Source organism: Pantherophis guttatus, chromosome 2 (genome assembly GCF_059756535.1).
Source record: "Pantherophis guttatus breed Tessera chromosome 2, ASM5975653v1, whole genome shotgun sequence".
Lineage (NCBI taxonomy): Eukaryota > Metazoa > Chordata > Lepidosauria > Squamata > Colubridae > Pantherophis > Pantherophis guttatus.
In genome coordinates, this window is record NC_142064.1 from 94,585,084 (window position 1) to 94,602,162 (window position 17,079).

Below are 17,079 nucleotides of genomic sequence, written 5' to 3' on the forward strand. Positions count from 1 at the left end.
GGTGGTTCCATTACTATCATATTAACATCCCTTTGTCTAGTATTCTTGTTTTAGCTGTTTTTATGCTTCCTTCATGTTTTTAATATTTTTCAGTGATAATTATTTTAGATATTGTTTTAATCTTGCTGTACGCCAGCCAGAATTGCCTGCTTGTGAGATGGGTTGCTATATAAATTAGATGAATAGATAAATAAATTTTTTTCAGGTTTTGTTTTGTTTTTCAAAAAAAGAGATCATACCTAAGAGTTCCTTAGATAGTGAGATGGGCAGAATACAAATGTAATAAATAAATCATTATCATTTGTATTGTGCCATTTTTTTTAAAAAAATGTGATTAATGAAGTAATATCTATTTCATTCAATGATAGCCCTAATTACAATATTGATAACACAGGAAGAAAGTGTAGGACATTCAAGGAATGGTCACATTTCAAATTAATACACAACTGTTATATCCTAGGAATTGTAACTTGGGAAATGTGTTCTTCAAATTATAATGAAAATTGCATTACAGGAACTACAGTTCCCAGGAAAATCTAGAGTATTGGTTTGCCTACCTGTGGTGCAAAAATACGTACTGTACATTATTTTGAGTTTCATAAATTCAAACCTCTAGGTTCTGAATTGAATATGTAATTATTTCAACCCTAGGACAAAAGCATAAATCTGTAAATCCCCGGCTGTCTTGATGAAAGATGTTTCATTTTTCCAACACATCCTAAGATCCGTATCATTTTGTCATTTCCATTTCATTTCTATTGAAACTGTGGACACACTTGGAAACGATTGCTTTGTAAACAGTTTGACAGCAGATTTCAGGATAATGTAGAACAAGCTCTTCCTGTTCACTGCCACCCAGTTTTGGTCTACAGATGGCAATGCAGTTTTTACTGCATTTCTGAAAGAATGGAAAGTCCTTTGAATAATGGAGGCTCACACACTCTCCCATGGTGCTGTCCTTGTGATTGACAGGTTTCTCAAAAAAATGATTCTCTGCATTGCAAAGTAGAAGCTGTTTATAGAAAGGGCAAGGCAGTTGAGCTAATTGGAGAATTGCACTAAAATGCTTGGTTTTGATATTGAAATCCTCCCCCTCTGGGTTTAATCCAGTCATCCCAAAGGTGCTTTTTCAAGAGGCAACTGGACCTACCTTCCTTCCTTCCTTCCTTCCTTCCTTCCTTCCTTCCTTCCTTCCTTCCTTCCTTCCTTCCTGTGGTAGTGGGGAAATTAAGACGCATTTTGACTGGAGGAAAAGTTATGATGAAGGCAACCATGACAAGAACAATGTTGTTCAATGGATATCATGCAAAGATTACTTTCTACCTTTCAGTTTGAAGGGACACAATAATAATAGAATAGGTAGAATTTGTGCAACATAATAGTAGAGTCAGTAGAATTGGTTTGACTTGCTGTTTTGCTTCTGTAAGAATTGCTTTGCTAAGAATTGGAATTGCCTCTGCCATTTGCTTCTACCATTTGCTTCTATCATTTCTGGTATCTTGTTTTTGTGTTCAACTCAGAGCCTGGTGTGGGTTATGTCATGGCTTGGCAGGGTTACATTGGGCAAATACCTGTGTTGCTAAGCACTCAGCCCCCCTGTTCCTTGCTGCACAGCCAATTCTTTTGCAGTGCTATATTTTTATTTATTTATTTATTTATTTTCAATTTATATACCGCCCTTCTCCCTGAGGACTCAGAAAACCATATATAACAGAAAACCATTATGGATGAGAATTGTTGACCTTTTGAAGACTTTGGTGTCTTTCAAAATTCCCAGAAATAACATTTGCACTGAAATTAAAAACAATTGCTTTTCTCCTCTGTCTCCTAGACCCATTCACATTATCCTTGATATCAAGAGAATTCATTTCCAAGGCATGGCTAATTTTGTTTACTGAGGGTTTTAATGAGTTTTAGATCAATTCAGCCATTAAATGCTGAAAAGAAGGGGCCGGACATCCGAGTCAACTGTTAACCCTTTTATTCCTCAATATCAGCCATACCCACTACCAAATACATAACTCTGCTTAACCTGGTTTACTGGTTTTTATGTGACAATTTTGTTTTCAGTTGATACAGTCTCCTGACTAATCAGTAAAAACTTACATCTGCTACCTCAACCAAATAGCATAAGTTGTGGCTAAATGACAGCAGCAATGTTTTTCTTTCAGAAATAGTCTAACTCCTCTTGGCGAACAAGTAAAAAACAGCACCACTCAGAGGATGCTTGAATGTAGCATATTTTATTATCGAATTCACCATTTCACTGATTGCTTACTGTCTCCCAGATCTATCAGTCTAAAATGGGTTTAGCAGCCATATAACATCTAGGCCAAACAAAAACTAAGAGTAGAAATTTGTGAGTTATAGATGACTTCCCTTTCTTATCAAAATGCCCCCGTTTTAAAAAAGAAAACTACCTCCTGATAAGTGTTCATGTAATGTTCATGTTATGTATCATGTAATCTTATGCAGATTTACTCAGAAGTCAGACTTTCCAATTCAAGGAGACACCTCCACATGAATATGCCTTCATATGCATTCACCTAACTCTAAAGTCAGCTGTCCTGCAGCCAGAAGCACCACTGAGGTGGTTTTTGTGATCTTCGAATGAAAGCTGGTTAGGACTTGGTTGTTTTTGGATTGGAGGTTACCAAATCTTGGGGGTGGAGACTAGACTGGGAAGGTGAGAAGACAATCCCAAAAAATGACAATAGCAAGCCATGTCCCCATTGCTATCAAAAAAACTCACCAGGGATCTCCCCACAAAGCTGTTGGAATGAGATTTACCTTTAAGCAGGGGTGAAATCTACTTACCTTCCCTACCGGTTTGGAAGTCCACGCGCTGCGCGCACACGAGCAGAGCATGCATGCGCGCACACATCACATGCACACGTGGACCCTCCACGCATACACAAACCCTTCTGCCCATGCGCAGAGGGTAAAAAACAGGTAAAGATGACCGGGTGGGTGGGCGGAACCTCATGCTGCTAGCGCTACCAGTTCTCCAAACCACCCGCCGAACCAGGCCGAACTGGTAGCATTTCACCCCTGCCTTTAAGTAAGGTGAATAGATGCAGATGCAATTTAATTACAATGTAAGGCACACTGTGGTTAAAAAAAAAAATCACATATATTCTGATCAGCTCTGAGCTCTTGGTGATTGAGCAGAAAAAAATAGACCTGAGGTTAATACTGGGTAGCCCATTGAAATGTCAGCTTTGCTACGAGAAATGCAAATTTTGTATTAATTATGGAAGAGGTGAAAAATAAACTGAACAGAATGGCCTCAGACAAATGAATGGGACAGCTATAACTTGAATGCCGTGTGCAGTTCTAGTTATGCCTTCCGTAGGAAAGGTAATTAAAATAATCAGGGACAGGAGCAAACTGAACAGACAAAAACAGACAATGCATAGTTAAACTGTGGGATTGGAAGATGTAGGACAGCTGCTAATTTGGACAGCTTGAAATGGACTTGGACAAATTCATGGCAGACAAAGCTATCGATGGCTACAAGTCATGGTGTCTATCCATACCTCAGATCAGAAGTATCCTTTCTCTTAACAGTCATAATAGAATTTTATACCGCCTTCTGAGTCAATCAAGCCATCATTATTTTCTCTTTTAATAATTTGAAGATTTCTGCTAGGGTGGTATTGCTTATGATGTTACAGCTTTATTGGTTTTATACTTTATACAAGCTGCTGTTTATCTCTGTATTACAACATCTGGCAATATACAACACACAAGATTTGATGACAAGGTGTACTTCTTCAAAATCTCTGGAAGGACAGGAGTTGCTATTTTTGTTTTCATCTTGATGTTTACAACTTGACCTTATATTTCACAATTAAAATATGTTAAGTGTTCTTTTCCTGGTAAGGTTTTTCTGGGTATAAAATTATTTGCTTGAACATTAGCTTTTATGCAGCTATGCTGGAGTTGTTTTGTCTGAGGATTTTGTTCACCTCCTGCCAGTGAGTTTCTGTTGTTCTGTTGCTGAATGTTATGGAGTAATTTTTGAGAATATGGCTGGGTATTTTAAGGATGGAAACAGTAAGCCTCCAATTCCCACTGTTAAGGGAAAGCTGCATACAATTGTTTGCTCTCTTATCGTGTGGGGATATAATTCCATCAACCTTAAGGTTCTGCAGCCCACCTAATTGTCAGAAAGTAATAGACTCAGAAATAGTCTCCTTTGGTTTAGAAAAGGACCAACAAGAAAGCATATGGGTTCAAAAGCTCTCCTTGGTAGAAGCTGTTGATGCTGCCTAGCAAGATCTTTCAACTTTTCAGTTTGGTTTTTCAATGCCAAGGAACATTGACTGATGTTGACTTGTCTACATGTAGGTCACCACTGGGCCATAACCTTTTCCTTATTCTTAGTGCTGGGGCAGAAGTCTGAGCTGTTAAACTATATCTTGCTTAAGAATCCTTTGTTGAGAAAATCACAATTAGCTGGGTTCACCATCGCAATAAACCCATGTGTACATACATTATGAATTAACATATAATGTTAACACCCAGGCAGAGGTGGGTTTCAGCAGGTTCTGACCAGTTCTGGCGAACCAGTAGCGGAAATTTTGAGTAGTTCAGAGAACTGGTAGTAAAAATTCTGACTGGCCCCACCCCCATCTATTCTCTGCATCCTTAGTCCCAGCTGATCGGGAGGAAATGGGGATTTTGCAGTAATCTTCCCCTGGATTGGGGAGGAATGGAGATTTTACAGTATCCTTCCCCTGCCACACTCACCAAGCCACGCCCACCAAGCCATGACATGCCCAACAGGCCACACCCACAGAATCGGTAGTAAAAAAAATTGAAACCCACCACTGCACCCAGGGCTAAGTATGATTCCAACTATCTGCTTTTCATGGATCTGCCTGTCTTATGCTTATCAAGGTGAGCAAGCTGTGGTTTTTGAAACAGAAGAATGAGATATGCTATCAGAGGGAGGAAAGCTAAGAACCAAGGATGCTGGTCCCTTTGAATAGTTTTGAAATGGAGAAACCACGGCCTCCCTTCTCTCCAGCCATTAAAAAAAAATAGCAGTAAAAAAGATAGACAGATGGAACCTGCAGCCAGAGATGATCAACCTGAGGTCAAATAACCTATTAGCTGCTGCCAGAAAGGATGCCAACATCATTTAATGTTACAGAAATTCATAGTGAAATTGACAGGATCCAACTAATGGGCATTAACATGAGAGATTAGAAATGAGCATTGGAAGTCTGGCTAAGGCACCATGAAATGACAGGAAAGGGAAGGCAGGCTGAATGCAAGGACTGGTTTTGAATGAAATTAGTTGAATCCAAGTGAAGTTTATAACAAAATGTTGCAGATGGAAGGCATCCGGTTCAGGACTCCAGTTGTCTCAATGTCATTCTCCTCTTCCATTGATCTTTTTGATGTTAAGTTATCAACATTTTGTGACCTTTAAGATACTCTTAACCTTCAGTACTTAAGAGCTCCCATTTTTGGTACTTGTAAACTTTAGGATTCAGATAGATTTGCAGTAAAAAAAGCTCTTTTCTGTAATTGTTTACCATAATCTTGTATGGACACTTTGCAATAATGAATTACATTTGATTTTGCTTTAATGTGTTATTGTGCCATGCTTTCCTGGTTGATGTAGAATATGATGTCAATTTACAAGAATATATAGCAGATACCAGTAAAAGAGAATATCTGTAGCTCAGGGTTGAAATGAAGAGTCCTTGGTGCTCTCTGAGCTTGTTTTCTTGCAGACATTTCATTACCCAAATTAGGTGCTAGTTTGGGTAGTGAAACAACTAAGCACAGAGAGCACTAAGCACACACACACCCATAGCAGATAGAAATTAGTACACTTTCCAATTTAAGAGTTGCTGAGCTGCAGTTCCCAGCCTTTCACCATATGAGCATCTCAAAAACCTGACTCTTGTGTATGTCACCAGATAGAAAAGGAAGTGGCTTCAATTGCAAGACCCCTCACTCCATCTTGCAAATTTTGGCACCACTGCCTTTCCATCAGTTTGCCATGATTATCTGGAATTATAACATTCCGGATGTTGAGTTCCCTGTTCTCTACTTATCTGGAGCAGCAAAATAAATTCTTGAGGTATAGAATTGTCTCTTTACAGTTCAGTTTAATTAACTCCTGCCATTTTCTTCATCTTTGTTTGTAAATGGGGTGCAGTCAGTTCCATCAGTGAATACCTTTGACCTGCTTACTATGAGTTAAGAAAAAGACCATGCTCAATCTTCTAGGCCAGTGTTTCTAATTTTGGCATGACATACTGGGTGGGGAATTCTGGAAGTTGAAATCTCCCAGGTAGACTTCAGAGAAAACAAAAGTTGCCAATGTTGAGAAACATTGGACTAGGCAGCTTGTCTTTTTGGAAAGAAGCACATTATAATCTGCTCCTCTCAACCTTTTGGTGAACTTTTAGGAGGAAAGACTAGAGAATGAAGCAAGAATACTTCTGAACGATCTGAATGGTGACCATTAGGATTTTTTTTTATTCTTTCTTTACAATTCATAGCTGAATGTGTGTACCAACTTAACTGAAGCTTTATGTTTTGATTAGTCTTGGGACTACAAATAATGAAAGCGAATGAGATGCGGTTGAAAGATTTCCCTTCTCTAAAATGGACACCTTCACTATATGTTGTGGTAAACTGTTCCAAAAAATATACCGTCTGTAATGTACTGCATTACATACATGCTTTGATCCAGTGGTGGGGTTCTGCTGGTTCGGCGATTGCACATTTTGCATGCACAGTTTTACAAATACTAACCTTCTGGGTTACCACTTGGGAGTAACACAGTGGTGGCGCGGCAATCCGCTCTGCCGCACCAATCAGCTGAGAAGATAAAGATAAGTAAAGTGCAGGGGTGGGTGGGCCAACCTGATCGTTGGAACGAACCAGTTCTCTCCCAGCTGATCATCGGAGCTACCGGTTCGCCCAAACTGGTCCAAACCGGTAGAATCCCACCCCTGCTTTGATCTAAGAATTTATTGCTATCCACCTTCTTTAGAAGATCTCCAATATTTATGTTAGAAAGCAACAGGAAGAACATTTCCTTATTGAGAGTTGAATTTTGCTTATGTCTGGCATGTACTGTACTCCCTTCCTTGCCTTAGCTAAATTCTGAAACTACAAACCTTTTTTTTTTAATCAAAATTTTTATTGTGGTTTTCGTTTTCCAAAATTCCAGTACATAATCGATCAGACAGTGATACTTTTCCTTTTATACTAGTATTTATCCATTTTTAATTCGGATATCAATCCACCTGTACCAATTATCCCACACTGTATAGTATTCTAAATCCTCTTTTTCATTTAGTTCTAATGTTAGTTTATTCATTTCGGCACAATTGAATATTTTTTGAATAATAGATTCTCCTGGTGGTATATTGTTTCCTTTCCAATGTTGTGCATATGTTATTCTCGCTTCTGTAAGTATGTGTATGATTATATATCTTGTTTTTTTGTCATATTTAGTCTTTAGCACTCCCAGGAGAAAAGTTTCTGGAATCAATTTGATTTTATTATTAATTAATTATTGTATCCAATTTTGTATTTTACTCCAATACCTCTTCGCTTCGGGACATGACCACAACATATGGAAGTAGGTACCTTAATGATGCCCACACTTCCACCATTTAGGACTTACATTCGGATAGATTTTTGCCAATCTTGCAGGCGCTAAGTGCCATCAGTATAATATTTTATATTAGTTTTCTTTGTATGATGCCGCTTTAGTTAATTTGTAGATGAAACTACAAATCTTGTCCCAGTCTTCAGATAGGAGTGGGTCCAAAGGCAGTCATTCTTCATTGAGGAACAGGTGTGAAATAAATCACGTAGACACATATATGAACTGGAAGGGGGTGTACAATGTTTCCAGTTCAAAATGGGATGTTGGTCTGACCATTCTGGAAAGGCTCCAAGCTTGCAATGTCCTATTTATGAGCTTAAATAGGAATTCTGAACTTCAGCAAAGCTGGTTTTGAACTCAGAATACTTTCAGAACCATCAGAGCAGAAGAAGATTGGAACAGCTGTTTTTCACTCAACATGTTTATCATGCCACTAATGAACAAGGGTTTTGATTCTTCTGATGCAAGATTACAGTGTGATTTTATTAAAGGGCAGCACCTGGGGTCCTCCTACTATAGAAACAAACAAGCATGTGACAATGTGACTGGATTACAAGAAAAGAGCCGTCTACTCTTTATGACTATGAAAAAGGAAAAGCTATATTTGATTTTTTTTTTAAATGACCGAAACATGGCCATTTCAAAGCAAAAGACTTTGATTCAGTACATTATGAGCAAAACATTCACATAGATTATCCACAATTGTTTTACAAGGTATGCCCTTAAAACAATGCTCAGTTATGTACGTACACGTTTATACATTTTTTCATTTGAACTATTACCAAAGGTACTTGGACCACAATGAAAATAAACAAACAACAATCTCTGTTCCCCTCTCTACATCTTTTTATCTAAACTCAACGCCACCCAAACCCCCATGCATATGAACAGCAAAACAGACGATTTAAGATACAAAAATGTGATTTTTTTTTTAATCATGGAATGAGCAGGATCTTCATTCGCTGTTCTTCAGTTCCATAATATACAGTACATTCACCAAAAGATTAGGGAAAAAAATGTTCACAATGCCTATAAGTTCCCTTTTTTAAATTTAAAAAAATGTAAATGCACCCTTCATTAAAAACAGTTCCATCAATAATTTTAACATTTTAATTCGGAGGTTTCAGGTGCAAAAGCCATATGGAAGTCCAAGGTACATGAGAGGATACAGAAATGACTTTTCCTTGCTCCCCAAGTGAGGCTGCCAGACCTAATTTTTTTATTGCTGTAGGCTTGATTTCCCCCCTTCCCCTTTTTAAAATCTCATTGCTCAAATCTGTTGTTACTGTTCTGGGTTATGCTCAAAATCAGGAATGGAGAATTGAATTCTACAGCAATGTTTCTCAACCTTGGTGTCTTTAAGATGTGTGGACTTCAACTTCCAGAATTGCCCAGCAACCCACCTTAAAATTGCCAAGGTTGAGAAACACTGCTCTAGAGGAATGATTTGCAAATTGTAATACAGAAATAAAAAGGGGAAATGTTATTTTGATTGCTAATTGAGCAACATATTTATGACAGTTATACCTAAAATATAATTGGATTAAAGAAGAATGCAATAAATCACTGATTGAGGCATGGGAAAAAAACCAAGCACTACTGATTTGAAAGAATCCATATTTTCACCGGATATTCCCAGCAATGCTTCCACAGTTATGTGAGTTTACAAAAGCATCTCTATGTCACAAAAAGAAAATGCTACTATTATTGTGTGGGAAAACAAGTATTTTTTTCCCCTAGAGGAAGAAAGTTATAGAATTGCTGCAATAAATCTGTCAAATAATGTGCTGTATACCACTGCCTTTCACAACACTGAAATATCTTCTAAAGAAAATGGGGGAGGGGGGAGAAAGGTAAAGAATAGAATTTCTAAAGCAGTTAGCAGAACCAGCCAACTGGTATTATTTTTCTGAAGACTTAAATCCTCTTTGGGGATAGCATGGCTTCCATTGATTTCAATTGATGCTAGAGGGGTAGAAAAAAACAACCCGAGAAAGAAAGGCTTACAGAGGTATCCATTAACTTGAATGAAAGAACAGCTTTGACATTCCAGCTAAAATTCTTTGGCCAAAATGCTAAAATTCCAACTGAGCAAGAGCTTGGCATGTTCACAGCCAACAATCTGCTAAAGCTCTTCTCGAATTGGAACAGTTTTCCCCGCTACAGCATAATAAAATCGGATACAAGCTAGTGAAAGATATAGCATGGCTCAGTGGAAAAGTACATGCGTACTCTGTAAAAAGTCACAGATACAGATCTTCCTATCTCTTGGAACAGTAGAGGGCGAAACCTGCCTGAAAATCCTACAAAGTTTATTTTTGAGCAAAAGAATATTACATATTAACAACGATGTTTCTAAGCTCAGTCGCTGGTTAAGAAGGGATAATCCAAGTTGGGGGAAATGTGATGCCACTGAGGGTAGGTAACAGTTGAAATGGGCTACCAAAATTGAGATGGTGTAAGGTAGATTTCTTATGTTGCCCTTAAAATATTCACAGCATGTATATATCCTATATAAATCAGAAGAGGTAAACATAATATAGCAGCTGCATCAAATACTGCATCAAAGAAACTAAATTGGATTTAGACCATGCAAGCAATAATCTTTAAAAAGAAAATCTTAACTCACCTAAAAATTAAAATCTGTACCAGCTCCAAAGATGATGCTGACTATCCAGTTCCCAAAACTAGAGCATTGATCATGGAGCTTGTTCTGGCACAGATGTACTTTCATCCCTCTTACACTATAATAGGTATATATATATATACACACATATAGTGGTAAAATGTTACCCCCGATTACCAGACTATTAAATTCTTTTTCAATGCTGTTGGTTTAACACTGATTCAAATTTGCATTTTTCTGAACTTCAGTACCAAGTACCTCTAAAAAGAAATGATTGCAGGTTGAAGTTGCTTGGAATGTAATTTTTTTAAAATATCACCAGGCTTTTGTTTCCAGGCACCTACTATTTTAATACATTATAATTCACCAGAGAAAGATAATAATTCATCAAAGAAAGCACCACTACCATCCAAATTAAAACTGGCTTACACTTAACCTATGCAAGGTTTCTACCCCAACTATTAACTCAGATACCTTTCTTGAAATATAGACTGTAAATTAATCTAGGTAAAGCCATGACTTTTTTTCTCCTTATGTTTTATGGTAAGGTACCATCAACATTGACAGAACTATAGCAAATTGTTATTTCAAGCATTTATAAACTGGACTCTCTCTCTCTGGAATTCACAGCAGCTTCATTTAAAGGACTAATTTGCAAGGAATCAGACTTTGGGAATCTGATACTCACTTTCTGATCACTGTAGCAAAAATGAAAGATCTTAGAGTAGTAAGTTATGTGATCTATACTCTTTATATAACTTGAATATTTGCCCTCTTGAAAGATGTTCGGTAGAACCTGTCTATACGCAACCATTTTACCACTTTGTGGTCAGAAGGAATATTTATTAAAGCTGCATCTCCAAAAAGGTCCTGGAAGAGTCATGAAAGTTGAAGTTTTAACTGGAGTGGATTATGCTGAGATGTTTGCAGTTCTCACTCTTAATGGCACATCTGAAAACATATTGGAAGTTCCACTGAGTGGGTCATATTTAAGCTGAAGGTGACTTATAGCTAAGTGTCACTTAATAGCATTTTTTAGTGTTACATTAGAAAGTAGAAATGTACTTCCATTCTTCCCAATACAATCCTGAGACCTTAAATTGGGTCCCTTTCCTGGATATGATACCCACATCCATACAGATTTCCCTCCTGTGTCACTGGCATCTGTCCATAAAAGAATTCCCAGGAGGACATGTTTTTACTATATCATATGCTAAGGGATGACCTGGGCATAGAAGTGTATTTTGAATGGCAAGCTAAGAACCAAAGTTTCTTCCAACAAGGGAGTGCAAAGCAGCAGCAAAACATCCCAAATAGGTTTCTTATGAAAGGCTTCAAAAAAGGACGAAAGCCCTTTGAATCTAATGCAACTCTGTGTTATGACTAAAAAGCTGTTGAGGTTTGACCAAAAAGTCCTGGATACTATGAGTACGTTAGCTAGCAGATTAATTTGCAGTGCTGGCTGTATATAAAATATGTCATACGTATACAGCAGAAATCACAGATCCTTTTTCTAAATTAATTCTAGAACAGACCAAGACTAGCAATTAAGGGGCAGGCAGATGTTCTCGACTCCCACTAGATCTGTCCTTGTGTTTTAAGAATGGCCCAGACTGTACACAATTAACAGCAAGAGATATTCTAAGAATAAGAGACAGTTTGTGCTCTATAATCTGGCAATTACAGTACTTAGGGGAATTGCATTGACCCCTTTCAACCATTTCTTCCCCCAAGAAATCAAGCTGGGGTTTCTGGAACACCAAACCAGGGCAACTGTAATGTTGGTGTATTATACACCAATTCCTCTCAACTCAAAGAGTAAAGTAAAGCAGCGAAGAATCTATTTGGGGGGACGAGACCCCTAAACTATCATTTCTGAATTTATCCTGCCTTTAAAAATGGCTGCACAAAGTGTTTCCTGTTATTAAAGATTAAGTTGCAAGCAGCTCTATTTAGAAGTGCAGGAATTTACAAGGAGGGCTTTGTTTTACTCTAATTCTGCATTTTATCCTAATTTTTACAGATTTACAGAAACTACCCAATGGGTTAGAGGCTGTAAATGTTGCTGAACTTCCATCAGCCTTAGCTAACATAGCCAGTGGTGCAAGATGTTCCAAAACTATAATCCAATGACACAGAAAGAGCCCTAGGTCCCCTGTCCCTGCCTTATACATTAGGGTTTTCAGCCTAATATGATCACCTCTAAAAGCCATTTTAGCATTTAGCCCATTGCATTTTCTTCAGGGGAAAAGAAGGGTTTCAAGTAGTTGTGAGAATTTCAAACTTTTCCACACTTTCTTGTTTTGACTTTGTACATCTTTCTCTAGTTGACACCAACTTAGAGGTGGTTTTTTTTTTTAAATAGGGCCTCTCATCAACACTTCTGCCCTTTTTTCCCCCAAAAATAGAGTTGGTTCTCTAAAGCAGGGGTCTCCAACCTTGACAACTTTAAGACTTGTGGACTTTTACTCCCAGAGTTCCTCAAAGCTGGCTGAAGAATTCTGGAAGTTGCAGTCCACAACTCTTAAAGTTGCCAAGGTTGGCGACCCCTGCTCTAAAGGGAAAAAGACACAGCACTTTGAATTAAATTTGTTCAGGAGTTGCTCACAAATAAAACAGCCCTTCAGTGATTATGTCAAGCTTTCACCTCAGCGGTCACCTGTAACCAGACAAAACAATTCATAATACCATAAAAACAGTGAATGAATTTGAACGGCAAACTAGACTCTCTTATTGGGAGCTACTAATGCAGCTCGGAGATCAAATGTTGATTGAGCATGCTGCTAATCTGATACATTGAACTACATTACAGTATTGTTAAGTTACACCCAAAAGTGATTTTTTTTTCCTCCCCGGTTTTAGAACTAAGTGTTCTAAAGGACACATCAAGTAAGGGGATTGTCTTTAAAATAATATCTGTCTACCCATCTAATTTAATTATACATATTGATAGTCTTGAAGAGGGTACATATCCACCCATGCAAACCTCCAGACTCTACAGACTTTATAAATAATGAACAAAAGTTAGCTATGGCTAACAAAAGTATGCACACTCCTTCAAAATGGCCATTAAAGAGGCAACGTTTACGCAATTTCATCAAATGCGAACCAAAGCAGTAACCAAATGGACTTCAGCTTCCATCTGTGCATGTGTCAACCTGCCTGCAAATTGTGTGTCGATCACCCGGTGCAGCCAAGAGGGAGAAGTCACAAGCGCTATCTTTCTGGTTGAACACTTTAACATTAACTGTCTTGCCTCCAACGGTACTATAATAAATAAGGCAAGACTATACAGCCCTTGAGCTCTGCTTCTTTGTTTATAGTTTACAAGTTCGTTTGTTATTTTTTTTAAAAAGGAAGTAGTACAAACCCAAGATTTGCCCAAGCCAACTTCTTTCTCCAATTGGAAGAGCTTTTGGCTAAGCAACTGTTGATGCAGGGTAAGGAACACAGGTGTTGTCAGAAAACTATTTTAATTATTTACAGAATGATCATTGGAAGGATTACATAAAATACAGAAGAAAAATGTACACCTCTAACAGAAACGAGAAAAAAAAAATGATGTCACACAAACTCACAGACTATAGGGTAACAAAAGCACTTAAATAAGGCAAACAAGGAACAAAAGGGTAGGGGGAATCACAAAGACTACATGGGAAATAAAACAGAAATGCAAATTGAGGTTTTGTGTTTTTCAAATGGAAAGTTTTTTTAAAAAAATCAAGATGCAAAACAGATGATGTTCCCACTAGCAAAATTTTGCTCACGCCAGCAGCCATTATTAGAATTACTGGTGCATTCAACCTTCTCTAACATAGCCTGAAACTTGCCACTTCCACCACACAAACTTCCCAGCACTGATGGGAATGCCATCTTTGCGAAGTTTCACATTTTATCTCCTACAATACACACTGTGTGGCTGCGTGTACAGTTTTAAATTGTGCAAGAACAGGGAAAGTTGTTTCGCCTCCCTCCTCCAACTAAGGAGGTTACACTACAGCACTCGAGATTCAATTTTGCTGCCAATGCATTTTGAAATCAATTCCCTTGCAAAGAGGGACTTTCTGTTAAAAAAGGGATTTTGAGCCTTGGTTTTCAAATTCTGACCACGCATCATTCAGCTCCATGAAGATCATTTTGGCATAGTGCTCATAAGGCTGCCCCGTAGCCTGTAAACAAACAAACAAAAAACTGAATTACAGTGCAATTGTTCAACTGCAAAAGCAAGCAAGCTTAACCTGCATCACAAGCAATTAGCTTCATTTCTGGAGTTAAGAAGAAATCCCCGATAATATTACTATCTGCACACTGAGTTCCTTTAGTCACAATTTTTTTTTTCAAAGAAGGATGCATGCACTGAATGAGCTATGAACTGCGTTTTTTTTTTCTCAGTGGGACATGATCGACCAATTTGCCCATTAGAGATGAACAAGAATGGTTCAGATGTCAATATGGAACCACATGCCACTGAGGACAAACTATCTGAATGATTTCTCCTTCCTGTTCCAGAAACAGTCAGCAGGTAGTCCGTGATTTACAACTCTTTGAAGTTATGACAGGACCCTCCCCCACAAAAGAAGTTACTTATGATCCAGTTCCAAAGTTAGCTGCCCCCCCAGTCATGTGACTGCATTTTGGGCCCTTGGCAACTAGCCGACCTATATGGCATTTTTGCCATAAACTGGCATTTACATTCAGGTTGGGAAGGTTGGAATGGGCAGGTTGCCTTAAGGTTCTCAAGTCGAGGCCTACTTATAGAGCCACAGTGGTTAGAGTGCAGTACTGCAGGCTACTTCTGCTGATCACCGGCTGCCAACAATTTGGCAGTTCGAATCCCACCAGGCTCAAGGTTGATTCAGCCTTCCATCCTTCCGAGGTGGGTAAAATGAGAACCCAGATTGTTGGGAGCAATACGCTGACTCTGTAAACCGCTTAGAGAGGGCTGTAAAGCACTATGAAGCGGTATATAAGTCTAAGTGCTAGTGCTAGAGTCAGAAACCTTGCTCCCTGAAGCAACCACCACAAGAAGGATGATAGCAACTCGCCTATCTTTGTGTATATTCCATAAACCAGGAAGATTTGACGAAGCACTTCAATGATCCGCTATATATTGTTTCTGTGGTGGCAAACCATGCTTGTTTTTAAATACTGCACACCCAAAGCAACGGCAGTTAGCAGAGAGCGTGATGCAGTTTAACTTTTGACAACAGCAGTATGCAGGGTGGATTTGATTTAAATCGAGTTGATTTAAATCACTAGTAAAAAGGCTTGATTTAAATCAACTCGATTTAAATCATAATTTTTAAAGAGCAACTGTCATCTCTGCTACTCCTTTGACCCACTGTTGACTCACCGATAGTCCCAGTTGCAGAATATACAACCTCATGCTACATAACTAAGCTCCATTTCATGCTGAATAAACTAAATTATTTATGTATCTTAAATAGAAAACTATCTTACGATAGATTTTTACCCCAAAAGTTTTTTATTAAAATAAATTCGATAAAAATCAAAAAAATCCGATAAAAATCAAAAAAATCCGATAACAATAAAAAAAAATCCGATTTAAATAAAAAAAATCTGATTTTTTTGATTTTTTTTTTTTAAAAAATGATTTTTATCCACCCTGGCAGTATGTGTGTGGGAGGGGAGCTGGTAGTCATAATTCAAAAATGAGTCATTGGTACCTTTTTTGAAGAGGGCCATTAAACAACCGGTTGTAAGTTAAGGTCTACCTGTAATTAACATTCATGTGAATGTTAATTACTCTATCCATTTGTGAGTATTTACCAGACACTCACCTTATCTGGATGAACGACAAGCACTGCTTTTCTATAGTACTTTTTGACCTGGTCAGGGGTAACCAGGTCTGCCATCCCAACCGGCTTCCATTTGGTTTCACCTTCCCAAAGCACAGTGTGAAGAGTAGATAATAAAGCTCTTATGTTCCTCTCTTTTCCATCAATCCAGTCTAGAAGCTGGCAGAGGAAACGGGAAGGAATGGAAATTCACATAAGCCAAATGCTGCACAACATTTCATTGACATCATTTGTTTCTTTTTATTGCTACCCGTAGCAATATTTGTTAACTGACAATGTCCATATGCAATGATTTAATACACTCTTTCTAACAGCCACTGACCCACTTTGCTTGTGATGAGTTCACAACTGCTTCTGCTTATCTATTATAGTACTGAGCTAATCTCCGCTTAAGATCACCATTTCTTAATATACAGAAGCTTTTACACATTTGTTTTTCCTATCAATGCACCTATTGGCTCTCAACCCCAACTGTGCAACTCCTTGACTTGTTACACTCTCAGCCCCTTGTCTCACAATAGATATTCCTTACATTGATAGGCATGCTTTTCAGGATCTTTCCTGGCTCTGCTACTTGACTTCCTTTTAACTGAAAATGCCAAAGACAGAACCTGAGATCTCTTACTTATGCCCACTAAGGCAGGGGTGTCAAACTCAGGGCCTGGGGGCCGGATCTGGCCCATGGGGTGCTTAGATCTGGCCCGCGGGGCCACCCTGGAAACACCGAAGCACCAACTCGCAGTGCCTCTGCCAGTGAAAACGGAGCTTGGGAGGGCCTCCCCCCAAGCTCCGTTTTCTCTGGCAGAGGGTTGCAGGAGGCTGTTGCAGCTGAAAACGGAGCTCCGGAGCGTGCTCGGGCCACCACAGGCACCCTTGTCACAAGTGATGTAAAGCTGGCCACGCCCATCCCGACCTCCTGAGGTCAAACACAACACTGATGCAGTCCTCAATGAAATCAAGTTTGACACCTCTGCACTAAGGCATCC

General features: G+C 38.6%; 1 protein-coding gene across 5 annotated transcripts in view; it reads right to left on the reverse strand.

The window, feature by feature from the left end:
- Positions 1-13,730: 13,730 nt before the first annotated feature.
- GAK (cyclin G associated kinase) overlaps positions 13,731-17,079 on the reverse strand; it is an 83,848-nt gene continuing 80,499 nt past the window's right edge. For all 5 annotated transcript variants that reach the window (XM_087886418.1, XM_087886416.1, XM_087886417.1 and 2 more), the window contains 2 exons: positions 16,076-16,252; positions 13,731-14,443 (listed from right to left, as the gene is read on the reverse strand). In XM_087886418.1, coding sequence (XP_087742544.1) covers positions 14,342-14,443; positions 16,076-16,252 — 279 coding nt within the window. In that variant the 3' untranslated portion in view covers positions 13,731-14,341. The remainder of the gene's footprint in view (positions 14,444-16,075; positions 16,253-17,079) is intronic.